The following is a 12,710-nucleotide window of genomic DNA, read 5'->3' as shown; positions in this document are numbered from 1 at the left end:
GCTCTGTGCAGGGCTCTGTGCTGATAGCTCAGAGCCTGAAGCCTGATTCAGATTCTTTGTCCCTCCCCTGCTCCCTCTCTCTGTCTCTCTCTCTCTCAAAAATAAAATAAAACATGAAAAAAAATGTTTAATAAAATGCAATGTTAAAAAAAAACTTCACGAGTGAAAGGATAACATGCAGATTAAAAAACTAAAAAAAGGCTTATCAACCTATTGAATTTGCTCATCTTGTTTCATCCTGATCTCTCCTTCTCACCAAAAAAAAAAAAAAAAAAAAAAAAAAAAAAAAAAACACCCCTGTAACAAATACTTTGACCTTTATGAGACAATTAAAATGTTTTTTTATTCAATTTTCTTTTTATGTTTTTATTTAGTTTTTGAGAGAGAGACACAGAGCACAAGAGGTGGAGGGGCAGAGAGAGGGGGATCCACAAAATCAGAAGCAGACCTCAGGCTCTGAGCTGTCAGCACAGAACCGGACACAGGACTCGAACTCACAGACCATGAGATCATGACCTAAGCTAAAGTCGGATGCTCAACTGACTGAGCCACCCAGACGCCCCCAAATTAAAAATTTTAACATTAATTTGGCGCTTGATAACATTAAGGAATGTTTTTTTTTTCTGTCCTAACAGTATTGTGGTTATATCAAAAAAAAAAAAAAATCTTATTTATGAGACACACCAAAACATTACAAGTAAAATACTGTATCTGCTACTCATCTCAAAATAACATAGGAGAGGGGCGCCTGGGAGGCTCAGTCAGTTAAGCATCCGACTTCGGCTCAGGTCATGATCTCGCAGTTCGTGAGTTCGAGCCCCACATCGGGCTCTGTGCTGACAGCTCAGAGCCCGGAGCCTGTTTCAGTTTCTGTGTCCCCCTTTCTCTCCGCCCCACCCCTGCTTGTGCTCTTTCTCTCTGTCTTTCAAAAATGAATAAACATAAAAAAAAAATTTTTTTTTAAATAACATAGAAAAGTACAGTGAATATCACAAATTCTAGCAATGGTTTATTGATGATTATTGGGACTAAGTGACAAATAGTGGTTCATAACTATCAGGTCTTTTTCTATGTTCAAATTTCACAATAGGTATAAAAAATCATTGTTCAAAAACACATCTTTCATGATAAGTTTCTGTGATACCTTTACCACTTCTAAAGTAAAAATATTACTTAACCACCTTAAGCCCCTAATGCAGTATGTCCAAAACTAAATATTACACTTTAGCAACACAAATAGACCACATAAGAGTTTAAATTTTAAATTTATAGAGATTCATGATTCTAATTTATAGCACCCCACGTAATACCAAAGCCAGTCTTTTTGGAGTTAATTCTCCAAATTCTAACAAGAGGATAATAATGAGCTACTTTTTATGTATGGGAACTTACCAGTATTTACAGAATAGTGCCTACCAGATCAAGTACAGATTTCATAACCTGCACTTGAGACCTTCTACAACCTATATGCCATCTTTCTCTCAAATTCATATACAAATCTACTGACACAAAAGCTATTCAGTGGTTCTCAATTTGTGCCAGCCCATTATCACAACTCTGGCCATGTCATTCCCTCACCATACACTACTCACCCCTCCTCTCCCCAACTACTTTTAATGTATAGGTCACAACTCACTACTTTCGTGAGGTCTACTCTGATCCTACCAAACCAGACTAATCTCTTTTATAAGTCATAGGCACTTGCTTAAACCTTGTGTTATCTCTTTAACCAGATGAGGTCCTAGAAGACACAGCTCTTTTGGATCTCCAGCAAATAGGAAGAATGTTATGAAATAAAATTGATGTTTATCTTTTCACTGATAAGTGGCTTGAGATGATAAGCATACTGAAGCCAGACCCATTAGGAGTTATTAAATATTTAGTGTGTATGTACTACTTAACACATACTACTGATGATGGAAGAACAATAAAACAAATAAGGTCCCTACCTCTACCCTCAAAGAGCACATATTCTCAGTGTTTCTGAACTGCCAGTTAACAGTGTTGGCATTTTGTAGACACACTATAAATGTCTGCAACTTGCAATTCAAATATAAACACCTAAGCATGCATATGTAGCATTTTAAGAAAAATCACACTCTAAAAGTCCAAACAGAAGTTTTTAATAACACACTTATTATAAACAACCAGTTATATTCGATCGCATTATTTCATTGCAATTATCTAAAAAGCCCACGTTGGTGAATTCACATCTCAGTTAAGTTCAGCAATTTACAAACAGTGCTTTCTATATACCAGTGAGATCCAACATGGAAAATGCTAATAACTTGTTTTAACAAATATGTCCTCTATTGTCCAGTTTTAAAGGCTTCATTTAGTGGTTAATTTAGTATGAGAGCTAGCACCAATTTCACTGTTTAAAATATCCATTCAAAAAGTTAACATTTTACCACAAGGAGTATAATCTTGAATTACTGTGCAATCACTTCATTCATTTCTGTTTTCCTCAGTAAAAGGCCGATTACACTGCGATTTCAGTGGCAAAATGGTTAAGAGTATAAAAATGAAACCATGAAGTTAATTACAAATTACAAAGAACAAAAAAACCATTTTACAGAAATGCAACAAATCTCTTTATTAAAAATTCATAGATTTCTGAGGCGCCTGGGTGGCTCAGTTGGTTAAGCACCCAACTTGTGATTTCAGCTCAGGTCGTGATCTCCTGATCATGAGTTTAAGCCCCTTGTCAGACTCTGTGCTGAATGTGGAGCCTGCTAAGAATTCTCTCTCCCTCTCTTTCTGCTCCCACGCAGAATAAATAAATAAATTTTTTAAAAAATCTTTAAAAAAAAAACTCACAAATTTATTTTTATACTCTCACTAAGCTAACCAAAAAGAAACAAGTCTAAAATCAACTGAGTAGCTACATCAAATTTATATGAAAAATGAAATTTCAACAAACCCTAAAGTTATAAAATTCAGATATTCTATATGTAGTGCAAATCAGTTAATATTAACTGAGGACCTGGTTTGTGAAAAATACTTTTTATGCATAATCACATTTAATCTTCAAAACTATTATAATCTCATCTAAAAAGTAAAGGACCTGAAGCTAAAAACATTTAAGATCAAATAAAAAAAAACTATACTCCTTAATAATACAAATAAATCTATATGTCCAACACTACATGAAGAAATTCAAAATAATAATCTGTAAGAAAATGTACCTACAATGTGTACAGGAAATCAATTTTACACAGAAGTGTAACAAAGATTCCCAGGCATTCCCATACATAGTTGTGGAAAGAATCCTTTTGGCATTCTGGTTTTCATAAACTTTTTAACTGTAAATTTCATTTGACACAGGATTTTTTACTTCCATTGTAAATATTTCCACATACTCTTTAACTACAAACTAGAATCAAACTATGTTATCAACATAGAAACTACATCGTGGTGTAGCCATATAACAAAGAATGAGGCAGATCTAGAACTACAGACCACATTATGTAATTTTTTTTGAAAAAAGGAAAAAATAGGTGGACTTGTACTTCCAGGCAAGACAGTGTAATATGCACGAGTTTCCCACTGAAACTTTAAAAAAAAAAAAAAAATTTACACATGACACGTGTAACAATGGTTTTCAAGAACCAGACAATGATGGACAATGATCCCTGAAATTCAGAAAACAAGGTCAGTTCATGATTGCCCCAGCTTACTATCTTGAAAGACCAGGCCATGGCACAGCCCAGGTGGAGAAAATGGCCAAACTTCAAAAACTCCCTAAGAGGACATGAGTCCAAGGAGACCAAAGCAAGTAGGGTTTCTGAAGCAAAGTACCAAAGAGAGTTGCACAGAGGCAGCTCTGGGAATCTGTGGAAAATCCCCCCGAAAATTCAATGCATGCACACAACTGTGTTATGATTAATATAGAAAATATTTTTCTTAAGTAGTATTTAAAAGATAATTAGCTGTTTCAACAAATAATATATGACGTGTAACATATACAAAAGTAAAATATACGATACCAATAGTACAGAGGCCAAGAGAGAAGAAATAAGTCTTGAAGGAAGACTGTAAGTTAAAGATGTATGATACAACTCCTAAAACCAGCCACCAATATAACCAGAGTTATAAGCTAATCAGTTAACAAGAGATATAATGGAATTAAAACATTATCCATCCAAAAGACAGCAGAAAAAGGGAACAAAGAACACAAAGCACAAACAGAAAAACAGCAAAGTAGTAGTTTTAAAACTAATCTTATTAGTCAAAACAAGAGAGTGTAAGTTGGATGTAAAAATGGAATTCCAACTTTATGCTATCTACAAAAAACACATTTTAAATCTAAGGACACAAATAGGTTGAAAGTAAAAGAATGGAAAAAGATATGCCATGTGAACCCTATTCAAAAGAAAGCCAGAATGGCTGTATCATAAAAGTAGATTTTAAAGCAAAGAGTATTACCAAGGATAAAATGGTCACTACATAATAAAAAAGGAGTCAATGCACAAAGAAGACATAGTAATCCTAAACATTTATGTACTAATCATAAACTTAAAAAAAATAAATAAATAAAAACTGGAACTGCAAGGAGAAACTTAGACATGCACAGGTAAAAGAGGAAATTTCAATATCCTTCTCTCAATGTGATAGCACAATACACAGAAAATCAAGAAGGACAGAGATCACTTCAACAACATTATCAATAAACAAATGACATTTATAAAACACTACCCAAGAGCAGAATACACATCTCTATCAAGTGCACATAAAACTTAAGATACGTGATATTTGGATCATAAAACAAGTCTCAACAAATTTACAAAGATTCAAGTCTTACAGTATGTTCTCTAGCCACAATGGAATTGAATTAAAGTAATAGACACATTGGGGCGTCTGGGCATCTGTTGGTTAAGCACCCAACTTCAGCCCAGGTCATTATCTCACAGTTCATGGATTCGAGCCCCGTATCAGGTTCTGTGCTGACAGCTTGGAGCTTGGAGCCTGTTTCAGAGTGTGTCTCCCTCTCTCTCTGCCCCTCTCCCACATGCGTGTGCGCAAGTGCACGTGGGCTCTAGCTCTCTCAAAAACAAACTAAAAAAAAAAAATTAAATGAAAAAAGTAACAAACATCTATGGAACACTCATAATATTTGGCAATTAAATAAATAACATACTTCTCATAACACATGGGGCAGAAAAATGTATTACAATGCATTTTGAACTGAATAAAAAGTATGCATGTCAAAATTAGAGAGATGCAGGGGTGCTTAGGTAACTCAGCTTGGGTAGCTCAGCCGGTTAAGTATGGATCTCTTGATTTCAGCTCAGGTCATGATTTCATGGTTCCCGAGTTCCAGCCCCACATCCGGCTCTGCACTGACAGTGCAGAGCCTGCTTGGGGTTCTCTCTCTTTCTCTCGAAATGAATAAACTTTAAAAAAAAAAAAAAAAAATCTGAGAGAGGCCACGAAAGCTGTACTTAGGAGGGTAATATATAGGGGCACCTCGGTGGCTTAGTCAGTGAAACATCTGACTTTGGCTCAGGTCATGATCTTGCAGTTCACAAGTTCAAGCCCAGCTGTGCTAACAGCTCAAAACCTGGAGCCTGCTTCAGATTCTGTGTCTCCCTCTCTCTGCCCCTCCCCTGCTCACACTCTGTCTCTCCAAAATAAATAAAAACATTAAAAAAATTTTAATTAAAAAAATAAAAAAAGGAAAATACATAGCACTAAACCTCTATGTTAGAAAAGTATCACGTCAACAATACCAGCTTCAACATAACTAACTTGAAAAAGAACTAAATGCAAAGCAGAAGAAAATTAAAACAGTAGTTATCAATAAAATAGGACACAGAAAACTCAATGAAACCAAAAGCTGATTTTTTGAGACTATTAACAAAATCAATAATCTCTAGCTAGACTGACAACGAAAAAAAGACACAAATGATCAATACCAGGAATGAAAAAAGTGACAGCACTACAGATTCTACAGACATCAACAGTATAAAAAGGTAATTATCATAAACAACTCTATGCAAATACACTCAGTAACTTGGATGAAATGGACTAATTCACATGGAAGGCACAAATCACCAAAGTTCACTTAAGAAGAAATAGATAACTTGAATAGTCCTGGATCTATTAAATAAACTAAATGTGTCATTTAAAACCTCCACAAAGAAAACTGGTGAACTGCCCAAACATTTAAGAAAGAATAGCATTTAGGGGTTCACCCTAATATCATCACTTCTATTCAGCACTGTACTAAGATATCACAGGAAAAAAACGGCATCCAGATAGGAAAGGAAAAAGTAAGATGGTCTATGTAGAAAACCTGATAGCGTCTACAAAAAAAGCTATTATATCTTAACAAGTGAGTTTGGCAAGACTGAATAATACAAGAACAATACATAAAATATTTGTGTTTTTCTCCACTACTAACTAGAAACTGAGATTTTAAAAATACCATTTATAACAGCACCAAAAAATACTGAAACAGGAATAAATCTGACAAAAATGTCCAACTGTACAATGAAAACTAAGCACTGCTGGGGCGCCTAGGTGGCTCAGTGGGTTAAGCATCCAGTGCCTGATTTCGGCTCAGATCATGATCTCACGGTTTGTGGGTTCGAGCCCTGCATCGGGCTCCTCACTGTCAGTACAGAGCCCGCTTGGGATTCTCTCTCTCCCCTTCTCTCTGCCCCTCCCTCATGCCTGCACACATGTGCACTCTCACTCTCTCTCAAAATAAATTTAAAAAAACCTAAACACTGCTAAAAGAAATTAAAGAAGATCTAAATAAATGGATAAACTGTGTTCATGAGTGGGAAACTTCAACATTGTCAGGATGTCAATTTACCTCAAATTGCTTTTTACATTCAAGTTACTTCCAATAAAATCCCAGCAAGCTTTTCTGTAGAAACTGACTCCTATAAAAATATGAAGGACATAGAAGAGCCAATACAACTTTAAAAAAAAATAAAGAAAACCATGATTGCTTGATGTCAAGCCTTAACATAAAGTCACAGTAATTAAGACAGTATGTTTTTGGCATCTACATGGACAAAAATGGGTCAATGGAAAAGGATACAGTACAGAAATAGAACCACTCATACAGATAGCTGATTTTTGACAAAGGTGCAAAGCGAATTCAATGAACAAAAGACAGCCTTTTCAACAGTGCTGGAAAAAGTTTAACTCCATACCCCCCAAAAAAGAAATGCACCATATTAAAAAAAGAAAAAAAAACCTCAAATGCAAAACCCAAACTATGAAACTTCTATTACAAATCAAAGGAAAAAAATCTTTGTGACCTTGGGTTAGGCAAAGATGGCTTAAACAAGACCTGAAAAGTACAAGCCATAAGAAGACAAAAATGGTAAAGGTCATCAGAATTAAAAATTGCTGTTCTTTAAAAGACACTACTGAGAGAATGAAATTACAAATGGAAAAAAAAAAAAAAAAATCTATGAACCATATATCTGATAAAGGACTTATAACCAGAATGAAGGCTTCTTAAAACTCAATAGTAACCCAATTTAAAAAGTGGGCAGGCGATCTCAAGAGATACTTCACCAAAGATGATATGCAGCTGGCAAAAGAAAACACATGAAAAGATATTTAACATAACAGACATTAGTGAAATGCAAATTAAAACCACAAGATTACCACTTCACCCCCTCTAGAATGTCTAGAATCAGAAAGACAAGCATTGGAAAGGATGCAGAAGGAATGGAAATCTCATACCCTATTGGTGGCAATGTAAAATTATACAACCACTTTGGAAAATAGTCTGCAGTTTCTTAAAAAGTTAAGAACATATGTGTATCATATGATCTAACCATTCCCATCAAAGGTATTTCCCCAAGACAAACGAAAAGTTCACACAAAGACTTTTACAGGAATGTTCACAGCTTTATTTACAATAGTCAAAAACTGGAAAAAAAACCAAATGTCCATCAAGAGTTGAATGATAAATTGCTGTATATCCATAAAATGTAATACTACTAAGCAATAAAAAGGAATGGACTATTGACAGACAACACGGGTAAACTTCAAAATAATCACACAGTGAAATAAGACCAAATAAAAGGGGCGTACATACGGATTCATTTAAAATTCTATAAAATGCCAACAACCTATAGTGACAGAAAGCAGATCAGTGGTTGGAGAAAGAAAGGCAGAAGGAAGGGTTACAAAAGGGCAAAATGATATGTTCATTATCTTGATTGTGACAATGGTCTCATAGATGCTGTATACTTAAAATATGTCCAGTTTATTTTATATCAAATTGAATCTCAATAAAGTTATGTTTTTAAAAGGCAAGATGTGGGCCAGTACATGTGTTATGAATCCACCTGTGTAAGTAAGCAAGGATGCTAATGTTTGATAATATACAAAATGGTAACACCTCAGAGGGGAAAAAAGCACCAGGAAAAATTTAACATAATTACCTACACCTGAGAAACAGGACTGGGCTTTGGGGAAACATACCTTCCACTTTAAATTTTTTTAAGGGCACATAGAAATATATATACAATGAGAACTTAACTACTTGTACATATGCATGACTCCAAAGCAAAAATTCTTAACCACTGTCTCAGAAAAGTTCATAAAACAAAACTTCGGTTATTCAAACTTTTATATTGAACAAAGGATAAAAAAAATGGTTGGCAATTATTTTTACATCATTTTCCATTTTTTTCTCCTCAAACCACTAACACAGAAACTGGTAGAACCAATAAACCATACCTGGACATCCAATCCCGAGTCTCCTCCTATCTCTGGGCCTACTCATGGTGGCTCCTGTCTGAATTCCTTCTCTCCTCACCCACTAACAGTGAACAACTCAGACTTGGGTCATTCATTCTTTTACAAAATTCCACAGGATACCTACCTAATTGAATGGTAACTATACATTTTACATCTTGCACTCTTGAGCTATTCCCGATTTCAAATCCTGCAACTACCTCAACTTACAAAACACTGCCAAATAAAAATGCCTTCCCCAGAAAAAGCTCTTTCTCCCCCAATGTACATAGTAGAAACTCAACAAATAAGCCTAAATATTAAAGCATGGTAAGTGGGGAGCCTGGATGGCTTAGTTAGTTAAGCATCCAACTTTTACTCAGGTCATAACCTCAGGCTCAGGTCATGATCTCATAGTTCATAGGTTCAAGTCCCGTGTTGGGCTCTGTGCTGACAGCTCAGAGCCTGGAGCCTACTTTAGATTCTGTCTCTCTCTCTCTCTGTCTCTCTCTCTCTGCCCCACACTCCAATGGTGCTCTGTCTCCCTCCCTCTCTCTCTCAAAAATAAATAAAACGTTAAAAAAAAAAATTTAAAGCATGGAAAAGTATCCAGTGCACTACAGGGCAGAGGACAGAAAATAAGCAAGGAAATACAAAATATTCCCTAAAGTATTCTAAAGACTATCACAAAAAATACTGTGAACAGTCACCATCACTATACTAAGGACACAGCCTCTCAAGACTACTCACGCTTGAAAGGGGGAAATGTTACTGCATCCAACAAGTATTTGTATATCAGGTTTGGAGTATGTTGTGCCAGGCTTGAAAAATTAAAAAGACAGAAGACAAGGACCATGCCCAAACACGGCAGACAGGTTTGCAAACAAAAATTTTAACATATTATGCTGTTAAAATGTGCAACGATTCAAGGAAATCAAAGGCCTAAGTATTAGAACTAAGGTCTAAAAGAGTAGTTTTCCTGGCCAAAAAGTGAGGGAAAGATTCCAAATGATCTGTACCATAACAGCTATTTTCCTTTAATAGAAAGACAAACCAGCTCTTAACTTCTGACTCTAATATGAAGCTAATTACTGAAACAAGTTTCGCTTGTTTTAAAGATCAAGATAACTGATTTCTAATGTGGCTCACTACGGACACATTTTAGTCTTCAAAATCAAAAGTTAGAAACACTTAGATTAATAAAATTATATGATTTATGTCAAATCACTTATCTGCCCACTTAAAACCATAACTTCCCCTCAGAAAATTGGGATATCATTTTTATATTCACAAAAAGTCATGTCTGAAAGCATTTTTAATTCCCTGAACACCATTCATACCTACTTTAGAATGTTCTCACAGACTTTCTAGAAAAACTTAGTTTTGTCTATTTAGATTATAAATTATATAATCCAACTTTTAAAATTAAATGAAACACTTTACACTTGGGTTTTGTTAACTCTAACTTTCAAAAGCTAACTTAAAAATTTCCGTTGATGGTAATAGTAGATTCAGCCATTCTGTTTTCATTAGTTTCAAACAATTTTTTCCTACCTTGACGCCAACTGCAACCTCAGTGACAATTCTGTAAAGAAAAAAAAATAGTTTCAACCTCTTATTCTTTTAATGATCACTGTTGGTCTCTAAAACTTTAGGGTAGTTCACCATTCATAAATCTTCCACTAACCATGCAAATGGAAAACAGATACACAGATGGTCAGTGACAATTCTTTGTACTATTTTAAACTCAGTTTTCTAAAAACTGCTTTCAAACTTAAGATGAAATCACTAAACTCATGGTATTTTTTAATAACCTATTAAATATCAAAAAGAACAAAACCCCAAGAACTATAATGCCATTTCCACAAAGCTAGTATACTTAGATTAATAGTTTAAAACTTAAAACAATTTAGTTATCCTGACAGAATCAGAAAACATGAATTCCAGTGCCAACTTTTGCCGTCAATTTTCATGTTAACCTGGGGAAATAGCAAACTTTAGATTTAGATTTCATGTGGAAAATTATCTCTAGATAACCTCTCGGACAACTTAAGTTTGGTTACTTTGTTCACTTTGATATGGTCTTCCCTTAATATCTTTTAAAAACACCAAACTCCAAACACTTAATTAAAATAAACTCATATTTTACAGGACTCTTCATATACTGCTACTGATTCTAATAGATGTACTTTTTAAATGATTCGTTTTTATACCCCCAAATGGGCCCAATACAGCTCTCTTTTCGCCCTCAAGGGTGCCTCCTTTCCAACAATTAAATCATTAAGAGTCTTTTCAGATGTAGAGCATTAAGTACCAGGGAGACCCCGGTCCCGGTCGCTTCCCAAAGCCCTTGCCCTCACCTCACTCAGCATTCTACCTGCACTAGGGCTCTCAAAGATGCAGCACGGTTCTGGCTTTTTGTTTTTCCCGAAACCGGTCAAAGTGGCTAAAAAAAAAATGGCCCTGTGTTGACTATCTGCTCTTGTTTCTGCCATGGCTGTTGGCCTTTGCCCATGTGACTGATGCCGACCACAAACACTTGGGTTTTGCAGATGATTTAATTTCTGGGCCCTTTTGCCAAGCCTTGAACGTTTAGGCCCCCACAAAAAGGCATTTTTTTTCGGTCTCCCGCCCCCACTACCAGACTCAAGTGAAAACAAAGGAGTATGACATCTGCCTTCCCCCTTCCTCCCGCCGCCGCACGCCCTCCCCGCCCCCCCCTTCCCCAGCGGCTCCCACTTAGCTTTCCCCCGAGCTCCCGCCACCGGCATCTCCCCCAGCCTGGGCCCGCCGGGCGCGGCCGGGCAGATGGAGGACGGCTGGGGTGCACACAGACGCCTTTCTCCCATCCCCTAACAACCCCCACACAGGCCTCTCTCTTTGGCCACAACATTCGCTCCCACAGGCGCGGCTACCCAGGGTTCGGGTCCCAGGTTACGGATCGAAATGGCTCCTAGAGGGGGCAGGGACGGGCCAGACGTTCTGGGGTTCCCACCCCATCCCCCGCCGCCAAGTCCGTGCCCGCTCCCTCTCCAGGGTCGTCGCCCCCGCCATCGCCCCAATGCCTCTCCAGTCTACGAGCCCGCTTTCTTCTCATTTTCTCGACCAGAGCCCGCCGGGGGAAGCGAAGGGAGGGGTGTGTGCGATGGGGCGGGGGTTGGGTAACGGCAGCCCAGCCCTGGGAGGGGCCGCCGGAGGGTTTCTGGCCGACCCCGAACCGGGCCGAAGGAGGGTCCAAATCCCCTCTCACACACTTCCTTCCCGGCCCCATTACATACCCGTCCATTGCCGAACCGGACAAAGCTTCGCTCACAAGAACCGAGCCACGCAGCCAGCGAGACACACAAGCGGCTAGAAAATGGCGGCCAGGGCCCGACGGAAATTGCCGAAGGTGTCGGAGCGCACGGGGCAGCGCGCGGCAGCGGCGGCGGCGGAAAGAGCCGAGCGCGCCGGCGCCCGGCTGCGGGAGGCGAGCGGCGGGGCGCGGGGACGAGGGGGAGTGGGCGCCGTCGCCGCCGCCTCTTCCTCCGCGCGGCCGCGCGCCTGGGGCCCTCCGCCCTCCGCCCTCCGCCCTGTGGGCGCAGGCCTGCTGCGGTGGAGCAGAGCGGCCTAGCTTCTTTTTGCACGCGCCTGTGAGAAGTCCCTGATGTCTTTCTTGGGCAGCGTGGTTGGAACACCTCTCAACCCTTCACACCCATTGCCCTGGATCTCACGGGGGTGGTCCCAGAACTGCACGACTGCCACCAAGCAGCCTCCACTTTTAACTCCAAACCAGGTCCCAACTTGGCCACCCTCGACCTACTTGGGCAAAGGGAAAACCATTTTATAGCTGTCCTCCTACGCCATCTTTTATTTGCAGACCCTCTCCATCCTCTCAAACACACACACACACACACACACACACACACACACACACACAACCTTTACCCCACTAAATGAAACCACTGCTTTGTACAAATCAGACTGAACCTAGATTTTTGCTTCCAGACCCTTGTAGT

General features: G+C 38.4%; 1 protein-coding gene across 4 annotated transcripts in view; it reads right to left on the bottom strand.

The window, feature by feature from the left end:
* Positions 1-12,109, bottom strand: part of PTBP2 (polypyrimidine tract binding protein 2) — an 80,033-nt gene extending 67,924 nt beyond the window's left edge. For 3 of the 4 annotated variants that reach the window (XM_042997961.1, XM_042997962.1, XM_042997963.1), the window contains exons 1-2: positions 11,991-12,109; positions 10,267-10,297 (exon numbers count right to left, since the gene is read on the bottom strand). In XM_042997961.1, the coding sequence (XP_042853895.1) occupies positions 10,267-10,297; positions 11,991-11,998 (39 nt within the window). In that variant the 5' untranslated portion in view covers positions 11,999-12,109. The remainder of the gene's footprint in view (positions 1-10,266; positions 10,298-11,990) is intronic. The other variant, XM_042997964.1, reaches the window with a different exon arrangement.
* Between the last annotated feature and the right edge of the window lie 601 nt (positions 12,110-12,710).

The sequence above is a fragment of the Panthera tigris genome, chromosome C1, assembly GCF_018350195.1.
Source record: "Panthera tigris isolate Pti1 chromosome C1, P.tigris_Pti1_mat1.1, whole genome shotgun sequence".
Classification (NCBI taxonomy): Eukaryota; Metazoa; Chordata; class Mammalia; order Carnivora; family Felidae; genus Panthera; species Panthera tigris.
The sequence above is the reverse complement of the archived record's forward strand: the minus strand, read 5'-3'. Positions and strand labels throughout refer to the sequence as shown.